The following is a 20,916-nucleotide window of genomic DNA, read 5'->3' as shown; positions in this document are numbered from 1 at the left end:
GGAAGGAACAGCTAGTGCCAAAGCCCCGAGGTAGAACTGGGCTCGGCGTGTTCCTGGAACAGGAAACCGCGGGGGGTGGGGAGGGATTTGGCAGCGGCAGGGCGGCTGCCTTGGCCCCATTTCCCAGAGGAGGATGCTGAGGCGGCCGCCTCCTCAATGCGGGCCGTCAGGGAGAGGGATGGGAAGCGATTCCAGGCCACGAGGCCGCCAGGTGGCGCGCAAGCCGCGTGGGCCCTGGTGGCCGCAGCCACGTGACTCCGGGGACCGCAGCCGCGAGCCGGGGCACGTGCCCGGGGGAGCCCTGTGGCGCCACGCGCAGATTGGCCCCGCCGGTTCCTCACCAGTTCGTGGGGGCGGGGCCGCAGCTAGGCTTCATTTTATTCTTCGGACTGGGAGCTACCCCAGCCGGGGATGGATGAGTCGGCGAGGATGAGCGAGTCCGGCTGCTGGGGCCGCCCCCGCGAGCCTCCCCGCGAAGCTCAGCCCCCTTAGCTATCCCCGCACAACCGGGAGCCAGCAGTTTCCATGGGAACTGCAGCCGGGTCTGCGCGGCCAGAAGTAGCCTTCCCGGCACGAGCACAGTTTCCGATCCGACAGGAGCCAGGAGGAACATGCGGCGGGGAACAAGCCATCGGTCGGGGTGCCCGGGGTCGACAGCGAGGTCGCCCAGGCAAATCCAAATAGGGCCAGCTCGGGACCCGCATCGCCACCGCCCCGACTGCGCGGGCCATTACATTTGGTCTTCCCTTTCCATTCGCGTGGCCGCGCTCTCGGTTGCTCGCACTTCCATTGGCTCAATCTCGAAGGCATCTTCCCTCAATTCGCCCTCTTGGGGGCCATCCCTGATTGGTCAAATTAGGCTTTCCTCCTTGGGTTTGATGGCACTCTAGGACAGTCTGGAACCTAAAAGGGCGTGCAGGGACGAGGATGGAATTCAGGTTGCGACTTTCAAGTTAGGGGATCCGGGTTCCCCCGCCTGCAGCGCCCTGGACCGGGCCGTCGGACCGCTGTCTGTGGTGCTGAAGCCTCACTCGAAGGCGCCCCTAAGTGCTCTAGTGAGAACACCTCCTCGAGACTGGCTGCCGCCCCGACAAAAACGTGCACTTGCGTTCCAAAGGAGACTGCGCCACCCCGTATCGCCTGAGAGAAAGGCCAGGTCCGCCCCCTAGCAGAGAGGGAGCGGGACCCCACAAGCGATCAATCACGAGCCCCGGAAGCCAGAACATTTACACGGCAAAACCGTCTACCCGAAGTTTACGGGGTCTGAGAAGGGTCTGATGGTTTCCCGGGTCTGTAAGACACCAGCGGAGTTTGCCTAGAAGCCTGAGCCCCAAACTTCTTCACTCCCTTTGGAGCAGGGCCCCTGACTGTGGTATGCCCATTCCCCACCCACTCTGAATTCTAGAGAACCTTCCCTGCTCAAAATCCACAGGATCCCAATTCTTTCTGCAGGCAGAAAAGGTTTTCAGCTACCCCCACCTTCCTCCATGTGGTTCTCCCAAATATGGGAGGGACGCAGGAGACCCAGGCCTCTGTTCAGTGAAGTCCTGGTTCCTCGTCCCTCTACAGTCTTCTACGTGGACAGCACCTTCTGAAGGCAGTACAATCGAGCCATCATTACCTCCTCACCCTCTCTGCTTCTCCAGCTCCGGGTACTGGACAGAGAGGAACGCTTTCTGTCTTCCAGGCCGAAAGCCCGCCCAAGAAGGGGCGCCAACGCAGGAAGTAAGATCCGTGAGGGCAAAAGGGCCCGAATCTGGCAATTGGAGCCCCCAAGGTTGTGTGTGCTTTCTGTGTGTGCGAAGTCCTGGCCAGCGCGCGCTCGCTTCCACCTGCCGCGCCGTCGGGCGCCGCGAGGAGGCGGGGCTCCGTTGCTGCAGCCAATAAGCGACGCCGGCGCTAGCAGCTGCTGCTATAAAGGGCTGGGGGCGGCGGCGGCGCGGCCCAGAGCGCGGAGCGCGCAGCGCGGGCCGGAGGGAGGGAGGGAGGGCGGGCGAGGGGAGAGGACTGAACACCGGGGACCGGACCGGCCGGGCCGAGGGGCGGCGGCGAAAGGCAGAACGCCGAGATCTCTGTCGGGAAGCGCAACCTCCCCGGGCCCCGCGGGGCCGCACAGGGGGCGTTCTCAATCCCGCGCCCGCTCCCTCTTTCCATCCCCTGCTGCCCGCAGGCCACCCCGGGGCCCGGTTATCCGCGTTCGCGTACCCGGGCTCGGGCCCGTTCCCGGCCCTCGAGGGAACCGCTGCCCTCACCGAGACCTCTGCAGCGGCCGCACCAGAGGCCGCCCCGGCAGGACCCCGGCTTGAGCATCGAGCGCCCCCCAAAGAGTGCACGACCCTCGGAGCCGCCCTCAACACGGACCGCGCCCGCCGGGCACACAAGAATGGTCACTGTAGGTATTCCCCTGTCGCTGAGAGGGAATCTAGTCGGAGAGGGTTTAGGCACAGGCTCCGAGGAGATGGGGGTGGGGGGGTAGGACCAGGCCTAGCTAGGCCTGGATGGGGGGGGTAGGACCGAGCCTCGGGGCCTAAGTGTGGGCAGAGCCGCGCCCAGAGTGCTGGGGGCGCTTAGAGTTTGGCTTGAGAGGCCTTAGGGAATCGACCTGCGATTCGGGGGACAACCTACGGAGCCCTGGGGGCGGGATTGCCCCTCTTCAGCAGGCCTGATGGGGGAGGGGCCGCGGCGGCGGAGGATGCCTCCTCCATCCAGGCCCGGACTCAGCAGGCCTCCCGGGCAAACGCAGGGCCCCAATCACTGGTGCTGGGCCAGGACCAGGCGGCAAGGAGTCCCCGAGAGCCCCAGGGAAGGGGTGGCGTCGGATCGCGCGCCCTGGGCCTCGACCGCGCCCGGGAGCCGGGCATCTCGTCCTCGAGCCCGTCGACCTTGCGGCAAGCGGGGAGGGGAGAAGAGGGGGCGCGCCCGGAGGCCCCGCGGGCCCGCCGCCACCGCCGCCGCGTCCCTTTGTTTCTCGGTGCTTCTTCGCGGGCCGTAGCCTCGCGCGGGCGCTTCAGGCTGCTGGGAGGGGGAGGGGAGAGAGGGCCCGCGGGGGGGTTAGTGCTCCGCCGCTCCTGAGCCCCCGCCTCCGGAGGATGGGGAAAGGAGCTCAGGCAGACCCCCTAGGCCAGGTCAAGACGCCCCACCCTGCCAGAGCTCAGGGCCGCGGGGTGACCTTGAACGCGCCCGCCGGCCCGCCCGCCGGCGCCCGTCGCCCAGCGCCGGTGCTTTCAGCAGCCGCCGAGCTGGTCAGCTCCCGAGCGCCCAGCCACGCCCGGCCACGCCCTTTCTTACCACGCCCCTGCCCCGCCCATCTAGACCCCGCCCCCGGGGCCCCAGGGGCCCGGCCTCGCCCGAGCCCTCGGATTTCCACTCCACTCCGCAGCCCGGGCGTATCCCGGGGGCGGGGCTGGCCAATTTTAGCCCCACCCCGGCTCCACCCCCGCCCCCGCCGCGCGACTCTACTCCCCGCGCCGCCGAGCGTCCTTTGTCTGGTCCCAGCGCCCGGGCCTCCTTCTTTCGCTCTTTCTGTCTGTCAGGTCTCTGCGTGTGTGTCTCTGTACCCTGTATCTCTTTCCGGACCTCTTTTTCGAGTAGTAGAGAGCATAATGGGTGGGGGTATGTTCAGCACTCCCTCCATACCTGGGCCTCTCCCCTTCCAGACCTTGAGTCCCACCCACCTGGCTCTGAGAAAGGAGGCCTGAGAGAGGCCACCCTTTCCTGCTGTGTGATCTCAGGCCAGCTCCTTTCCCTCACTGTCTCATGCACCTCACCCAGGTCTAGGAACGTGAGTGAGGCCTCCTGAGGACCCTCAGCACCCCCAGAACAGCCCAGCATACATTGCTCTGATCTCTGCCCCCATTTGAAAAAGGGAAGCTGAAGCACAAAGGGGAGAACGTGTGGTCAGAGGTCACACAAGGGCCTTGGAGCCCTCGGAGTCCTGGAAAGTACTCTAATGGAAAGTACTCAGGCGGAGACCCACCACTGAGACAGGCTGGGAGGAAGTCAGAGGATGAGTTGAGACAGTGATGGCCCTGCATGAAGGGAGAAGGACCCAGAAGTGGGAGGCTCACTTAGCACCACGTGGTGGTCCAGCCTTACCATGCATAGCCACTCAATGCCCTATTGTCGTGGGTGCCCAAGCATCTGTCACTGTGACTAGGACCGGGGCACAGCTGGAGGCCAAGGGGTCTGACACAGCAAAATGATCTCAGGTGTGTTCACTGCAAAAATCCATATGTCAGATGTTTGTATGATAGTACAAAAGAGTTGAAGGAAGAGAGAGACGGAAGGGGAGACAGAGAAGGGTGCAGAGGGGAAAGAAGGACGGAGGGGAGAGACTCGGACAGAGAAGAGAAACAGGAAAAGTGTAGCAGAAAGAGGGAAAGACCCAGAGGAAGAGCCAGAGAGAGTGTGGGCGGGAGGGTGGGGGCAGTTTCCCACTTGCTCCGTCTTTAATCTGCCTTCCTCCCCTCTGACTTCACCTCTCCATCCTTGTCCTGGGACAGCCCTCAGCCCTCGAAGGTCTCTGTGATTCCTGTGTCATCCTGGGCCATGCATTTGCTGTGGGCTGAAGCCCGAGAGGGTGTGGCCTCCACCAATCCGATCCCCATTAGCAGCTCAGCCGGCTCAGCCTCGGAGGAAATGCGACACTGATCCCTTTAAGCTCTGGCACAGATGCGAGGGAGATGGGGTGGGGGAAGGTTGAGATTAGCAGGCTGGGCTTCAAGATCCCTAGTGGGAACCCCCCAATCTCCTCTTAACCCCATCCAAGTTGATGATAGCATTCAGGGAGGTGGAGAACCAGTAACCTTGTAGGCTCTAGGGTCATCAGATCAAGGAATCAAACCCAAAAACCATCCCTGCCACTTCCTTGTCATCCTGGGCAAGTCCCAGTTTCCTTTCACCTAAATTTCTCCATTTGAGAAATGGAGATAATCTCCAGCTTTCAGCATGATTGTGGAAAAACAGTGAAAATTATACATGTTCAGTGCATATAGTAGGGCTTCCAAAGCTAGAATCTGATGTGCCTTGCGTACTATGTCCTGCTTTTTGGGGCTTGCATAGACATCATTAACTGAACACAGAATAATAACTTGCTGAACCCAGACATAAATTCAGACTCCAGCTCTCCATACATGGGGGACCTCTGTGGCATATTTTTAGTGGTTGGACAAAGGCCCAGGGAGGCAGCATGAGTGTCAAAGGACACACAGTGAGGAGGGTGGAAGCAGCAGCTTGGTGGCAGCTAGTAAATAACTTGTTGAGTTGAATGAGTAGACTCGGCCAACAGAGTAGGTTTAAATGTAGTGATCCCCAGGGCTTGGGGTTGAGTGGGTGCTCGGCTTTGCTTTGTTATTGTTATTATTTTTATTATTGGCCATTTCACCAAGAGAGTGGGCTCTTGGGTCTAAACCCTGGATTTGAATTCTTGGTCCACTTTTTGTGTGCTACCCAACCTTGTTTCAACCCCTTCTCCTTCAATGAGACTCAGCTTTCTCATCTGTCATCTGTTAAATGATGAAAAGAGCTCCATAATATTCAATGTTGGGAGAACTGCCTGGGAATTTTCACATAGAGAATTTTGTCTGGCACATAGCAGGCCCTCAACTCATGGCTATGTTATTAGTAAAGTGTTGTTTTAAGACCAGGATGCTGATGTGTGGAGTGTACGTTATTGCTTTCTTTCAGGAGCCTGCTGCAGACATTGCTAATCAACCAAGTCTGTATTCCTGGTGAGACTGGATGTGGCTTCAGAATAATCCTCCAGGGAATTCCCCAGTGGTCCGGAGGTTAGGATTCCATGCTCTCTCTGCCGAGGGCCCAGGTTTAATCCCCCATCAGGGAACTAACATCCCATAAGCTTCATGATGCAGCCAAAAATGGAAAAAAATAAAGAATAATTCTCCAGGCAGATCTCCCAGATAGCCACTCCCAGCCAATTGGAGCTGCAGGGGAGTTGACCCTCTGAGCCATCCTTTAAATAAGAATAAATGACAAGGAAGCAGAAGCCCAAAGAAGAGCCAAGATTGTCTCTGAGGACATACAGCCATATGGTGGCAGAGCTGCCCCCAGTGTGCTGGCCAGTCATTAGAAACAGCTCTGAAGTCCAACATATCCAGGTTTGAAATCAAATTCTCCATTTATATCATGCAGTGTCTCTGAGTTCTTTCCCGGGTACCGGACACGGGAGGTGTCAGTGAAGCGGGATGATTATTAATAGCAGGACTGGTGGACAGGACAAGCCTGCTTCCACTTCCCATGACTGTGTATACGGCAGACATAGCCAACCGATCCCAGAATGCTTTCCAGCTGCACCCACAATCAGTTTTCTGGTCACTATACTGGTAATTTGTTGGAGTTTTCAAGAAAATGGAGCAGAGGCCCAGAAGTGTGAAGCAGCATACCTAAGGACACAGCTGGAAAATGTGAGAGCCAGCACTAGGCTTTGTTGGCAGTAGAAGTCAGAACTATAGACTTCTCATCATTAAAGCTCATGTGCAAATCCCTGTTTCACCATTTATGGACTGCATGATCTTGGTAATTTTTTAAACATCTTTGAACCTCACTCTCCTCATCTGTTGTCTTAGTCAGCTCAGGCTGACTAAAATACCATTAACTGGGTGGCTTAAACAACAGACATTTATTTCTCATAGTTCTGGAGGCTGAGAAGTCCAAGATCAAGGTGTGAGCTGATTTGGTTTCGTGGTGAGGGCCAGCTTCCTGGTTTGTAGATGGTTATATTATCACTGTCTTCATATGGTGGAGAGAGATCATCTGGCCCTTTTTATAAGGCTCCATCCTCATGACCTAATTACCTCCCAAATGCCCCGCCTCCAAATACCATCTCATCGGGGATAAGGGTTTCACATATGAATTTGGAGGGACACAAGCATTTAGTCCATATGCGTGCATACTAAGTCGTTTCATTCGTGTCCAGCTCTTTGCAACTCTATGGACCATAACCCGTCAGGCTCCTCTGTCTGTGGGATTTTCCAGGCAAGAATACTGAAGAGGGTCACCATGCCCTCCTTCAAGGGATCTTCCCAACCCAGGGATCAAACCGCCATCTCTTAGTCTCCTGTATTGGCAGGCAGGTTCTTTACCACTAGTGCCCTCTGGAAAGCCCATTTAGTCCAGAGTCTCTCTCTCTCTCTTTTATTTTTTTCTGTAGCATCTCTTAAACAGGCTTCCCAGGTGGCTCAGTGGTAAAGAACCTGCCTGCCGATGCAGGAGACGCAGGTTCAATCCCTGAGCCAGGAAAATCCCCTGGAAAAGGAAATAGAAACCCACTCCAGTTTTCTTTCCTGGAAAATCCCACGAATGGAGGAGCCTGGTAGGCTACAGTCCATGGGGTTCAAAAGAGTCAGATAAGACTTAGCACCTAAACAACATTTCTTAAGCTGAGGAAATAAAACCCTCTTCTTTTCAGAGTTGTGAATAAGGAAAAAAGAAAAATTGCCTGTAGAGGGCCTTGCTCTGTGCCTAGTACACAATATGCCCAAAATCTGGGGACAACTATGGTATGATATTTTGGGGCAGGGATGACTGAGATGATGTGAACCTGCTGGCTCTTTCTATCAGCGCAATAGACATTGCTAATCAATCACACAATGGTCTTTCCTCCTGAAACTGAATATGGCTTTAAATCCTTCTTAATTCATCCCTCTAGGAAGACTCTACCAATCTATTCGGGTTTCTAGGTGAGGGAAACCTATTCACTAGCTGTGCTATAGGAGAAAAACCTAAAGAAATGCTGGCTACTTTCCTTTCTCATGCCCATGACAGACAATACCAACCAACCGCAGCACTGTTTCCTTCTGAGCCCAGATGTGGCTTTCAAATTCTTCTTTCTCTACATGACTCTTAAGATAGCCAAGGCTAATTATTTGAATTTTCAGCAAAGTGAGTCAGAGGACCCCAAGAGAATAAGGAGTATATCCAAGCACACAAAACAAGGAGTTAGAGCTGGTACCTGACTGACTGACTGACTCTCATAGAGAATGGTAGAGAGTGGTCTTCAGGTGTAGACAGGTCTGCATTTGCATTCCAAATGCCACCACTGATATGCTGTGTGACTTTAATACGTTCTTTAACATCTCTGAGCCTCATATTCTTTGTCATAGCATAATTAACTTCTACTGAGCTGTTGCATGGATCAAAAAACATAGTGTCTGACTCCTTGTGACCCCATGGACTGTAGCCCGCCAGGTTCCTCTGTCCGTGGGAGTCTCCAGGAAGAATACTGGAGTGGGTAGTATTCTCCCCACAGTGCTGGGATTGGTTGGTATTGTCTGTCATGGGCATGAGAAGGGAAAGTAGCCAGCATTTCCTTAGGTCTTCTCCTATGGCACAGTTGGTGAATAGGGTGCCCTCACCTAGAAACCCAAATAGATTGGTAGAGTCTTCATTATATATGGATGGACTTTTTCCAGGTAAAAGATCCCCTTCTCTGGGGGATCGTCCCAACCCAGGAGTTGAACCAGGGTTTCCTGCATTGCAGGCAGATTCTTTACCATCTGAGCCACCAGGGAAGCCCGTTCTTGAACATAGATGTTAAAAATCCCAAACAAACAACCATCAAAAAATGTGGCAAATCAAATCAAACAATGTATATAAACAAAACTGCAACATGACCAAGTTTAGTTTAGCTTAGGAAAGTTGACTTAATATTAGAAAATCAATTAATGCAGTTCATGATAGTAATATAGTAAAGCAAAAAAAATTATTTCAATAGATGTAGAAAAAGATAGTCAATAAAATTCAATATCCATTCCTTTAAAAAATATCTTGTTAGGATATTAGGAATAAAATTAAACATTCTTAACTTGATAAAAGTCATCTACCAAAAAACCTATAGTAAAGATCATATTTAGCTGTGAAATATTTAAAGCATTTCCTTTAATGTTTCAAGAATAAAAAGCCACTAGCAAAGAATCGGACACGACTGAGCAACTGAAATGAACTGAACTGAACTGATCACAAGGTAGCCCCTGCAATAAGACAAGAAAAATAAATAATAGGTATAGATTGGCGATAAAGAAGAATATCATTATTTGCAGATGTTATTATGTTATACAGAAAAAATCCAAAATGGCTCAGTGGAAAAACAGGTGGGGAGGTGTAAACACCTAGTGGGAAAATTATGCATAAAGCAAAAGAAATATTAACATATTTGGATAGGACTTGCCTTTGGTGGGAAGAGCAAAGTACAAGGTCAGGAATGGGATTATGAGGGTTTCATAGTGAATTAAAAAGGTTGCAATTTTAATTCTGAATACAAAAGTATTCATTTCATTATTCTAAAAGTGTAGATTGGTTTTAGACAAATGGGCAAGCATATGTGCAAAAGGGCATATATGGCATTTATATACGGACTTTTTCCAGGTAAAATCACACACAAAATGCTTTGCCCAGTGCTCAAGGAGTGGGAGGGGCTGTAAGAATAATACCTTATCCCCTCTGAGTGTTCAAGCCTATGTCAGACATGACACATCTGTCACCACAAACCCTGGTGTGGGGACTGGGCCATGAGTGGGTGTGGCCTGTTGTCTCCAGCAGATACTCGGCGCCATGGAGTCTCAGGTGGCAGGGGGCCCGGCCGGCCCGGCCCTGCCCAACGGGCCACTCCTTGGTACAAACGGAGCCACTGATGACAGCAAGACAAACCTCATTGTCAACTACTTGCCCCAGAATATGACCCAGGATGAGTTCAAGAGCCTCTTCGGCAGCATTGGTGACATCGAGTCCTGCAAGTTGGTTCGGGACAAGATCACAGGTGTGGCTTCTGGCGGGTAGGGGTAGGGGATGGAGGTGGCAGCCTCAGAAGTACATGTGTGATGTGGAGCCAGAAGTGACCCCGGGTGGGAGGTGATGAGAGCAGGTGGGACCCTCGTGGGGCCTGAGGTATGATGGGGAGCCAGGTGTGAGCCCAGGTAGGAGCAGGTGGGACCTTGGTGGAATGTGAGGTGTGATGGGGAGACAGATGCAACCCTAGGTGGGATACTGGAGGGGTCTGAGGTGTCCTGGGGGTAGGGTGGTACACTGGGGGAATAAATAAGGGTGGAATCCTGGTTCTCATAACTGTGATGGGGGTGGTCAGCCTCTCAGGCCTGGGTCTGGGAGGACCCTGGCAGGTCATCGTCCTGGTCCTGCCTGCAGGGCAGAGCCTCGGCTACGGATTTGTGAACTACTCTGACCCCAACGATGCAGACAAAGCCATCAACACCCTCAACGGCCTCAAACTGCAGACGAAGACCATCAAGGTCAGCGCCCTGGTTCCTGTGACTCCCCATCTTGGCTGTGCCCATTTCCTCTTTATTACCACCCACCTGAACTGACCCTTCCACTGCCACCCAACCCCCCTGGCCATACCCTCCCCACATGTCCATTCCCCCTACGGCCACCCATCCTCCCCCATGGCTCATCCCCTAAGGGGTTCAAATCATTCCCCAAAGGCTTTCTGTCTGGGGCCCCAGAGCCAATGACTCTGGCTCTCTGAATCTCAGTTTCCTCACCTGTTGATGGGGAGATGATCAACCCCACATTCTCTGGCAACTCAAGGAGTCAGCCAGGCCCTGGAGGTACCCACCCCCTCAGCTGTAGGAGTGACCAGGGTCTGGTGTGCAGCCCCCTCCCTGCCTTTGTCATGGAAATGGGGGAGAGGGGGGCCCATCTGCCATCTGGAGCCTAACTAGGGTCTGGGAGGGTGGGATTAGGGGTGGGCCCTTCCCCCACCTTTGTGCAATGCCCCTCCCCCCCATGACCTCCCCTCTCAGCAGCTGCAGCTGGGACCCTGCGAGCCCAGGTTCCCTGGGAAGGTGGGGGGGAAATCACCATGGAAACCCCCTCTCCGGGTTTGCCTGGGGGTGTTTGGGCTCCACCCCACAAATCTGCTTCTGAATCCTGGGGGAGGGTAGGCTGGGGAGGATGCCCATCTGGCCCCCAGTTTGGCATAAAAACAGAGGTGCTGGAATCTCTTCCTCTCCCTGATGTGGAGGCTGACAAGGGTCTGATGGGTCCCTCTGTGGCCAAGTGGACCCAGAAGCCCCCAGGCTGTGAGGATGGACCCTAGTGATGAACTGTATGACCCTGAGGGCTACTGTATGCGGGTGATGTGGCATGCGTGTGTAGTGCGTGGCACCCTAGGCTGTAAGACATGGTGTCTGTGGGACCCCGTGGCTAGGTCAGTGGCTGTCATCCTGCGGGCCTGGCTCTTATAGACTCAGGTTGTGTTACTCTCTGTCTCTGAGGACATGGGGTTTTCTTGGTAGGTGCTTTGTGACACACTACAACTCCGGCTGTGACCTGGTGGGGCTGCGTGGGTGTGTCTTGCTGTGACAGGGTGTTTGTGTGTTATGGTGAAATTGTGTGGGTGTGTCTAGCTGTGCCCCATTCGGGGTGGGATGTGTGTGACACCGAGGGCTTGTGCAGTGGTGTGACAGGTAATTACCCTGGAGTTCCATGAATGTGGCAATGGCCTTGTGTCCCCCTCCTGGTGGTGTAGTCACCGGAGCTGTGCAGTGGGAATCCTAGTGTGGCCCCGTGTGTGTGTGTGCCTGGGTGGCTGTGGTGTTTGGCTGGTCCTAACTAGGTATTCCAGCAGGTTGTGCCCCAAATATTTCCAGCCATCCATTGTGTGCCAAGCCCTATCCTGGTCAAGGGGTGTAGGAGGAGCCCATACCCAGGTGAAGGATCTGGGTCAGCCCACGTCATGGAAGGATGGGAAAGGACCCTGAATGCCGACTCTGCCTTGGATGACCCCTGACCCCAAAACCCACCTAGGAGTTCAGCGTCCCTTCCCCCGTCCCCCAGCTCCAATCCATCAACAAGTCGTCATCCCTAAAAAAGGCACAGCCCCTAGGGTGGGGAAGAGTGGAAGCCATCAAATACATTGCCATGAGTTTTCATTGTTATTACTGAAATATAGCAGCTGTGATGTTTGTCTTTTAGTTTTCTGGAGGGCCCCGGGTGCGCACAATTGCATCAATTAGAATCTCCCTGCCCCCACTCCAGAAGCAATATACCCTTGGCCCAGTTTATTCATTTTGTTCATTTTTTTTTTGTTTTTGTTTTGTTTGGTTTATTTTTTTTCATTTTGTTCATTTTTTAATTAGTGACTTCTAGTGAAGTAATATGCCCTTGCAACTCACCTCCCTAAACGAAAGCTGGACCCTTGACAATGACCTCCTCTACCCAGAGGTTAATTTAGAAGAAACAGAAAGATAGACATCAGCAGAAGTAAGGGAGGAAGGAGCTTATCCTCCCACCCCCTGCCCCCGATAGCTCTAGCTCACCCTGTTAGCGTTTGGGGGTGGGCCCTCTAGACCATGTTTCCAGGACATTGATAAACACACAATGAGATGGGGTCACACAATAGTCGCTGCTCTGTAAATGGACTTTTCTTTCCCCCACTTTACAATACTCACCACTGTTTCGGGGAAATAAATATACACATCCACCATTTTTCAAACAGTTGCAGAGAGTTTCATTGTTGGGCTGGACCACAATTAATGAATCGAAGGGTCATAGGGAAATGTGTCTTATTTCATAACTGAGAGAAGGGCTTTGAGAGAGGAACGGGGCTAAGGGTGGAGGACCAAATGCGGATGGGAAAGGACCAGGAGGATATTCACAAGAGGCATGGAGGAGAAGAAAGGCGAGGAAGAGAGTTGGAAGCCCAGGGGACAGCAAGTGCAAAGGCCCTGAGGGTGGAGCAAACCTAGTGTTTGGGGAACATGGAGGGAGGCCTGTGTGCCTGGAATAGAGATGTTGAGGGGGACAGTGGGCTGAAATGAGCGCGGGGGGTGGTGATGGGTCAGGTCATGCAAGGCCCTGTGGGCCATGAGAAGCACTTGAACTCTGAGAAGGTGGGAGACACAGAGGAGTCTAAGCAGAGGGATGTGACCTGGTTCAGATGCTCACAGGTGCCCCCTGGCTGCTGTGGGAGGAACAGCCTGTGGGGGGGTGTGGAGTGGAGCAGGGAACCAGGGTGGAGCCTGCTACACTGGTCTGGATGAGCAATGGGAGGAAAATGGGGAGAAGTAGGTGGATTCTGGATAAGGAGGAAGGTGGAGCCGATAGGATGATGGTGTTTAGACGTGGGTGTGATAGACACGTCGAGGACAACCCAAGGCTGGGGACCTGAGCGCCTGGAACGACAGAACTGTCATTACTGAGTGGAGGCAAGTTGGGGTTGCTGAGTGTGACTCCTCCACCATGAAGCCTCCTCACAGGACACCTGGAGGCAGGTATCACGCAGATGTGCAGTTCAGGGGCCAGTCCCAGTGCTGGCTCAGACATTCTGGAGCTGTCAGGATTGAGCTGTGGGCTAAAGATCTGAGTGACCCTGAGGGTGCCCAGTGTAGTAGGGAAGAGACCGGCCAGCACCCCAGGTTCACTTTCCAAAGAAGTCAGACGTGTCGATGCTGCTGGAATGTCCAGCCTGAGAGCATGAGCTAGAGACGCAAAGGTCTCCAAAGTCCCCAGGGAGACACGTGCCCCCCCCCACCCCCCCGCAGAGGCGCAGGTATTTGTCATCGCTCTACGCAGGCCGAGCCACGTTCATTATCTTGGTCACAGCCACGTCCCCTCTGACCACTCCCCGGTTGACTCCTGCCCACTGCCCATGGTGACTGACCACTCACGGTATTTGTTGAGTAAATGGATGAGGGATGTCTGTCGCGCAGTGGCAGTTTGGGTGTTGCCTCACTTTCCCCATCTGTGATATGGGTCTTGCCCTCAGCCCTGTCTGCCTGACCCCCTCCCCCAGGTATCCTATGCCAGACCCAGCTCTGCCTCTATCCGAGATGCGAACCTGTACGTCAGCGGGCTCCCCAAGACCATGAGCCAGAAAGAGATGGAGCAGCTCTTCTCCCAGTACGGCCGCATCATCACTTCTCGCATCCTGGTGGACCAGGTCACAGGTGAGGCTGCCGGGGAGGGCTCACCTGGCAGGGGCACGCAGGACAGAGACACCCAGGTGGGACGAGAGTGGAGAAACAAACAGCAGGGAGGAGGGGGCGGGGTCACACAGGAGGGGGCGGGTCCCCATGAAGCCCTCGCGCCCCACTGCAGGTGTCTCTCGGGGTGTGGGGTTCATCCGCTTTGACAAGAGGATCGAAGCCGAGGAGGCCATCAAAGGACTGAACGGGCAGAAGCCGCTGGGTGCGGCCGAGCCCATCACGGTCAAGTTTGCCAACAACCCGAGTCAGAAGACGGGCCAGGCGCTGCTCACCCAGCTCTACCAGTCCTCCGCCCGGCGCTACGCAGGCCCCCTGCACCACCAGACACAGCGCTTTCGGTGAGCCCCTGCCGCTCCCTGCCCCTAGATACCCCAGACCCCCAGAACCGGGTGCCCGAGGCTTGCAGGTGCCCTCCTTGAACCCCGTTCCTGCACAGTGGAGAGACTCCGGGATGATGCCCACACTCTGGGGCTGCTGAGGGCAGAAAAGAGGAAATGTGGGGGCCTGTCCTGTGTTGAGGCCAGGCCCTTGTACACAGCAGGCACTCAATGTCCACAGGCCACTGTGAGTATTATTATTGGCGTCAAGAGTTCTAGAACTACCCGATCGGGTCAGCCCCGGCTGCCCCCTCCCTTGGGCACGTGGCTCCAGCTGCTGGTTCCACTGGTGCAAGCCACAGAGTGCTCCCTGGGGGGCAGGCACCCTTGCTTTTTCTGCTCAGTGATGCCATGAGATCAGAGCCCATCTTGTCCCTTGAGGGACAAAGGGTCCCCAGGGACCCTGACGCTCAGAGAGGCCGTGTCACTTGCCTGACCCAGGCACTTTGGAGAAGAGACTTGAAACTTCCCTTCTAGGGACCCAAGAGCTGGAGTTGGGGGCAGGTGGGGGGGTGGCATGGGAGAGCAAGACTGGGTGTCCAGTGTGGGAGGGCGAGGATGCCAGTGAAGAGTGGGTAGCAGGACCGGCATGAGGCGGTGCCCGAGTGAGTGACCGCGGTTCCGTGCCAGGCGGTGTCCAGCCGGGCGGGGAGCAGGCGGGAGGGGGCAGGGCCGGCAGCACTGCTGGCCTGCTGGCTGGGGGCGGGGAGGGCAGGCTGGCTGCAGTGTCACAGCCAGGGGGTGTGCCCAGAAGCCACCAGTGACCACCCCTTCTGCCTCCACAGGCTGGACAACTTGCTCAACATGGCCTATGGAGTCAAGAGGTAAGAGTGCCCCTGCCCTGCTGCCCCCAGCCCCTCCGTATTCCCTCCTGGGACCTTTGCCCTGATGGAGCCCTCCCCCACCTCACCCCCAGGACTGCCCATGTATGGGCATAGTGTGACCATCAAGAGATCTGGGGAATACTGAGTCTGCTAAGTGCCTAGAAAGGGCTACTGTGAAATTTGGACCCAGACGGCCTATCTGTGGCCTTCTCCATTCCACTGAAAGGCAGGCAGGGTTGCCTGGGTCACAGCTGTGCCCCCACTGGCCACTGTTGGTCATCTCTGCTGAGGGTCACAGGATGCCCCCTTTCCGCCTCTTAGCTGGCAAGGAACCTTGAGGCCCCTGCTATACTGTACACATCCTGATCCTCTGAAGGTCCCTGTGTCTATACCATCAAGAGCTACTGAGCACATGCTGAGTGCCAGGAGCATGGCTTGGGGTTGGGAACCCAGCGTGGCCCAGTCAGACTTGCCCCTGGTGGCCCTGGTGGAAATGGAATGACACTGAGCTTGATGCTTGGCACACAGTGTGGGCTCGCTCAGTAAAAGGCAGCAGCTCTTATGATTATTGTTAATATTATTACTTATCTCAGTCCTTTGGGGAAGGAGACAGATGAACAGTGATCTGGGAGGTAGGGTAGGAGACAGGTTGATGGACATCCAATGGAGACATCACTCGGGGCCAGAAGAGAATCAGGGTTCCTGGCAGCAGAGATGGCTTTGCAAAGTCCAGGAGGAGAGAGTGAGCCCAGCAATCATATAAACAGCTTAAGGCCCTTGGTGTCCTGGGTCCTGAGGTGTAGAGGAGCCTCAGGAAGGCAGGGAGCCAGCACGGAATGTGGTGAAGCCAGTTCTGCCCCTTCCTCTATTCTTTGACTCCACACACCTCTCCCGAGGGCCGACTGGTGCTGAGAGCTGTTCTGGGCCTGGGAGCCGGAACCGAACCTTGCAGGGAAGATGGAGCTGAGAATAAATATCCGATTTAAATAGGAAAAGGCCTGGGGGCTTCCCTGGTGGTCCAGTGGTTAAGACTCTGAGCTTCCACTGCAGAGGGAGCAGGTTCAATCCCTGGTCGGGGAACTAAGATCCTGCATGCCTCGAGGTGCGCCAAAAAACCCCCGAAAACATACACATGTACACGTGTGCCTGCCAAGTCACTTCAGTTGTGTCTGATTCTTAGCGACCCCATGGCCTGTAGTCAGCCAGGCTCCTCTGCCCGTGGGATTCTCCAGGCTAGAATACTGGAGTGGGTTGCCATGCCCTCCTCCAGGGGATCTTCCCGACTCAGGGATCGAACCCAGGTCTCTTATGTCCCCTGCATTGGCAGGTGGGTTCTTTACTACTAGCAGTACCTGGGAAGCCCACATATGTACATACATATGTACATAAGTAGGAAAAAGCTGAAGAGGGCCAGAGAGAGGAGGTGACCACGGAGCTGAGACCTGAATAACCAGAAGGGGACACTTAAAGGCCACACTCGCACCCTGGTTCCAGCACTGCCCTTCCGGGTGGGCCTCCTCCTGGCAGGATGGCCAGTGTGGCAAAAGAGGCGGCATTGCCAAGGGTGAGGTCAGGGTGGTGTCTGAGTGGCTGGTGAGGACAGGAATTGGGTGGGAAGAAATGCCAAGGGGAGAGTGGTTGCCAGGTGAGGGGAAGGGGTCAGGGATCAACAGGGCTGAGGATCAGGTGGGGTCCAAGGTCATGGGCTCAGGAGGTGGGTTGGGACTCAGGGAAGGATGGTGGGTGAGGACCTAACATTCAGAGAGGGTCAGAGGTCAGGACAGGGCTTCAGGTCAGGGTGGAGATGGGGGCTGGTATCTCAGAGTGGCTCAGAGTATGAGGTTTAAGGTGGATGGGGTCTCAGATGAAGGTCACAGGGCCAATGCAGGATCACACAGTCCCAAGGTCACTGCACAGTCAGAGGTCAAGAGGGGTCAGGGGGCATGCCGGGGGTCAGGGCAGAGCCCGCGTGACCCCCAAAGTAGTCCCCTGTCGCTCATCGCCAGGTTCTCACCCATCGCCATCGATGGCATGAGCGGCCTTGCGGGCGTGGGCCTTTCGGGGGGTGCAGCGGGCGCCGGCTGGTGCATCTTCGTGTACAACCTGTCTCCGGAAGCGGACGAGAGCGTTCTGTGGCAGCTGTTCGGGCCCTTCGGGGCGGTCACCAACGTCAAGGTCATCCGTGACTTCACCACCAACAAGTGCAAGGGCTTCGGCTTCGTCACCATGACCAACTACGACGAGGCGGCCATGGCCATCGCCAGCCTCAATGGCTACCGCCTGGGCGAGCGCGTGCTGCAGGTGTCCTTCAAGACCAGCAAACAGCACAAGGCCTGAGGCGCCGCCGCCCTCCCCACCCTCCCCGGGCAGCAGAGACAGAGAGAGAGAGAAAGAGAGAGAGAGAGAGAGAGACAGGGGGCCCGAGAGAGACAGCGCAGGCAGACCACGGACGGCACGAGGGCCCTGCGTCCCTGCAGAAGCCACAGGGTGAGCACTTGGTGGGAGGGTCTGCAGGGCATGGGGGGTGCCGGGGGGGGCCCCCTCCCCCATCCTAATGCCCCTACCCCCTAGGCTGGGCTGTTCACTCTCTCGTCTTGGTTTCGTTCATGGTGAAGGTTTTTGTTTCCTTTTTCGGCTAAAATGAAAGCAGAGATGTGCCCCTAGCCCACCCCTCAACCACCCTCCACGGATGGCTTGGGGTGGGGCGCATTGGGGGTGCCCTCCCAGGCCCCCTTGCCCAGGCCTCCCCAGTTACCTAGGTGAGCCTGAGACGGGGGGGATCAGGTTTAAAAATCCCCAAAAAAGTGAAACATGAGAGGGGTGTGGTCAGCCCTGGCCCAGAGCCCCTTGGTGTGGAATGTGAGGAGCAGGGGGAGGGGCTGGAAACAGAGACAAAATGAAAAAAAAAAAAGGGGGGGGTGGGAGGGGAAGAAAAACTCTATTTTTGTAAAAAGGGAAAAAAGACCTCGTGGAGAATTTTTACTGGGGATTCTTGAACTTGAAAAAAAAAAAAAACACAAAAAAAGACAAAAAAAAAATATTTTGGCAGGTTATGTTTACCAACTGGGGCAGGGACAGGGAGCAGGGCTTAGGAGCTGAGGGTCCATGGGGCCACACCGAGAAACACAGCCACGCAAAGATACACAGGGGCAGGCACATGTACACACCCCCCAGGGACACACAGCAGCACAGAGGGACCCAGAGACACGCCTCAGGAAAACTCCTTGGCCCAATAAACATGGAAGAGCAAAGTATGGGGCTACACACGCATGGCCATGGTGGACTCGGACGTGGGCAAATGTGGCCAAGGGAGGAAGTGACCGCAGGTGGGTGTGGCCAAGGGAGGAAGTGACCGCAGGTGGGTGTGGCCAAGGACAAATGTGCACACGTGAAGATGGGAACATTACCTCACGTGCACGTGGCCATGTGGAGACAGATTCATTTGGACATAAATCTAGACACCCAAGCATGGAGACACATAGTCACAACACCCAGAGACACACAGACATGCCCACAGCATCGTTCAGGCCCAGGTTAGCGGTCACAGCCCAGACCCCAGTCCAGTCCACAGCCCACTTCCTCCCTTAGCAAGGACGGCTGGCCCCACCCCACCCGCTACACTCCAGCCCCACCGGCCCCGCCCCAGGTTCTCTGCAGAGATCTCTCCTGGCTCCTCAGTGGTCCCTGCTGCCCACGGTCACAGGCGTGCACACACAGCGTCCATGCATCCAGACACAGGATACCTCGTTACCTTTTTGGCATCATGGTGGGCTGGAGGCAGCCCCCCCCCCACAACACTTGAGGCCAAAGGAACCCCCACCCCCGACCCTGGGGCTGAGCCTCCCTGGGCCAAAGGCCCTGGCCCTCAAGGCCAAGGGGGAGACTGGGCCCTGAGCCTCCCTGCTCCAGAGCCTCCCCCAGCAGCAAGCGCCCACCACTCTCCTGGACAGGCCCAGGGTGGATTGGCCCAGTGGCCCAGCCCCACCTTCTCTTCCCGTCCACTTGTCACCCCCTTTCAGTTTGTTGGGTTTTTCTGTCTTTCCAGATCAGTGAGGGCAGTGGACGCAGCCCCCATCCCGAGCCCCAGCCTCGGCTTCTGTCTGGGCTTTTCCATCCCCCTAGTTTTCATTCTTTGTTTAAAAAAAAAAAAATCCAACAGAAGCCAAAGGCCGGAGCCCTCGGGAGCCCTCGCAGGCCCTCACCCCCACAGTGGGCCCAGTCAGAACCAAGAACGGCAAACCCTAGTTTCAGCCCCTCCTCCGGTGTCCCTGCGTTTGGTGTCTGGCCTTGGCCCCATCTGACTGCCCAGCTCTCTCTCCCCGACCCCTCCCGGTGTTGTTATTAAACGTCTGTGGAGCTTCTGCTGCAAGGAACAAAAAGAAAAAAAAAAATCAAAAAAGCGACAAAAAAACACAAACAGAAGAGGAAAAAAGCGACAAAAAAAAAAAAAAAAAGGAAGAGGAAAAAAACCACACACACAGAAGAGATTTAAAAAAAAAGAAAAAAAAAAAAAAAAAGACATAAACTGGCACCAGTTAACTTTCTTGTACTTTTTTGCCGAATTGAGCTTCTTGTAGTTTTAACTTATTGCTATGTTAACTATTTATCCTTGTTGCCCTGTAAGGACATTTGTGTATATTTCTGTTCCTTCATCCAGTTTGCAAGTTTAAAGGAACCACGATGTTCTCTTTGTTTCTTTAAGTTTTGCCGAGACGTGGTTATGCCTAATTTATTTATAAAAGGGGAAGTGGAATCATTAAAGTAATAATAATTATTAATAACAGTAATGGTAGCCGAGCGGCGCCCCATGGGGGGGCCTGTGCTCTGCAGGGAGGTCCCTGCAGCCAGCGACGTCCGGGGTCTTTAATGGGATTATTTTTGCTCGTCTTGAGAATTTTTTCAGTCCTATTTAGCTGGTGAAACCCTAGCTTGTTCTTGATACACAAACCTATTTATTCTTGTGGTTTTTAAGTCCTCCCCAACCTCCCCACTCCCCTCCAGCAGGGCAGGCCCCCCAGCGGGTCCATCCCTCTCCCTCTGTTTTCTTGGGGCTTTCTCCCCTCTGCTGTCCGCCCGCAGCGACGCGTGTCCACACGTGGACAGCGTGGCGGAGGCATCTGTGAGCAATAAGGGCTGGGTTTGTTCCCCACCCTGGGGGAGGCCGGGCTCCAGAGAGGGGGCACCTCCCCACACCCCCCTCAACTGAGGCCCTGGGCCCCTGCCACCCCCAACTGGGAGGGGACTCCTTTTTCTAAAACACAGAACTCAGCCCAGCCAGCCAGGCCCCCTTCCTGGAGGCCAGCCCCTCACCCCAGGGGAGGTGGGGCCTGGGGTCTTCCGCATCCCTGCGTGGGGCAGGGGCAGGGCCCGCGGGGAAGGGGCTCAGCCCCTCCAGCCCTTCCTTCATCCTGTTATTTATTTGGATGGTTTCAAATCAAGACAGAGTCCATGTTGGAGGTGATAAAAGAACTGTTAAAAAAAAAAAAAAAAAGACAAAAAAAACACCCAAAACCCAACAAGAACACTTTGCGTTGAGTTTAGACACTATTTATTACCGGGATTACAGGCCTGGCCGCGGTAACAGACTTTTACATGGAATTGTTTAATTATTTGTACTTTTCATGCCAGAAAAATAAAAGTTCAGAATCTTATGGCCTCAGGTGTCTGTGCTTCCACACACCAGTTGGCCCTGCTGTGTGGCTGAGTGCACGCCACTGTCCCTCTCTGGGCCTAGCTCACATCTGGAGCCCCCTGGCT

General features: G+C 55.1%; 1 protein-coding gene across 3 annotated transcripts; it reads left to right on the top strand.

Moving 5' to 3' along the window:
- Positions 1-1,998: 1,998 nt before the first annotated feature.
- Positions 1,999-20,810, top strand: ELAVL3 (ELAV like RNA binding protein 3). 3 transcript variants are annotated; one of them, XM_070792887.1, is made up of 7 exons: positions 1,999-2,392; positions 9,556-9,772; positions 10,156-10,259; positions 13,766-13,919; positions 14,071-14,296; positions 15,121-15,159; positions 17,145-20,810. In XM_070792887.1, exons 1-7 carry the CDS (start codon positions 2,384-2,386, stop codon positions 17,494-17,496), a joined length of 1,101 nt encoding a protein of 366 aa, XP_070648988.1. In that variant the 5' UTR covers positions 1,999-2,383; the 3' UTR covers positions 17,497-20,810. The 3 variants fall into 3 exon arrangements, with proteins under 3 accessions (XP_070648988.1, XP_070648989.1, XP_070648986.1); XM_070792888.1 differs by having other exon boundaries at positions 9,553-9,772; positions 17,166-20,810; XM_070792885.1 differs by having other exon boundaries at positions 9,553-9,772.
- The last annotated feature ends 106 nt before the right edge of the window (positions 20,811-20,916 follow it).

The sequence above is a fragment of the Bos indicus genome, chromosome 7 (genome assembly GCF_029378745.1).
Source record: "Bos indicus isolate NIAB-ARS_2022 breed Sahiwal x Tharparkar chromosome 7, NIAB-ARS_B.indTharparkar_mat_pri_1.0, whole genome shotgun sequence".
NCBI classification, from domain to species: Eukaryota; Metazoa; Chordata; class Mammalia; order Artiodactyla; family Bovidae; genus Bos; species Bos indicus.
The sequence above is the reverse complement of the archived record's forward strand: the minus strand, read 5'-3'. Positions and strand labels throughout refer to the sequence as shown.

Bases quoted from the DNA above. Each gene is read 5' to 3' on its own strand.
- ELAVL3 (XM_070792885.1), top strand. The intron at 10,260-13,765 runs GTCAGCGCCCTG...CCCCTCCCCCAG, and splicing joins TGCAGACGAAGACCATCAAG to GTATCCTATGCCAGACCCAG. The intron at 15,160-17,144 runs GTAAGAGTGCCC...CCCCCAAAGTAG, and splicing joins ATGGCCTATGGAGTCAAGAG to TCCCCTGTCGCTCATCGCCA.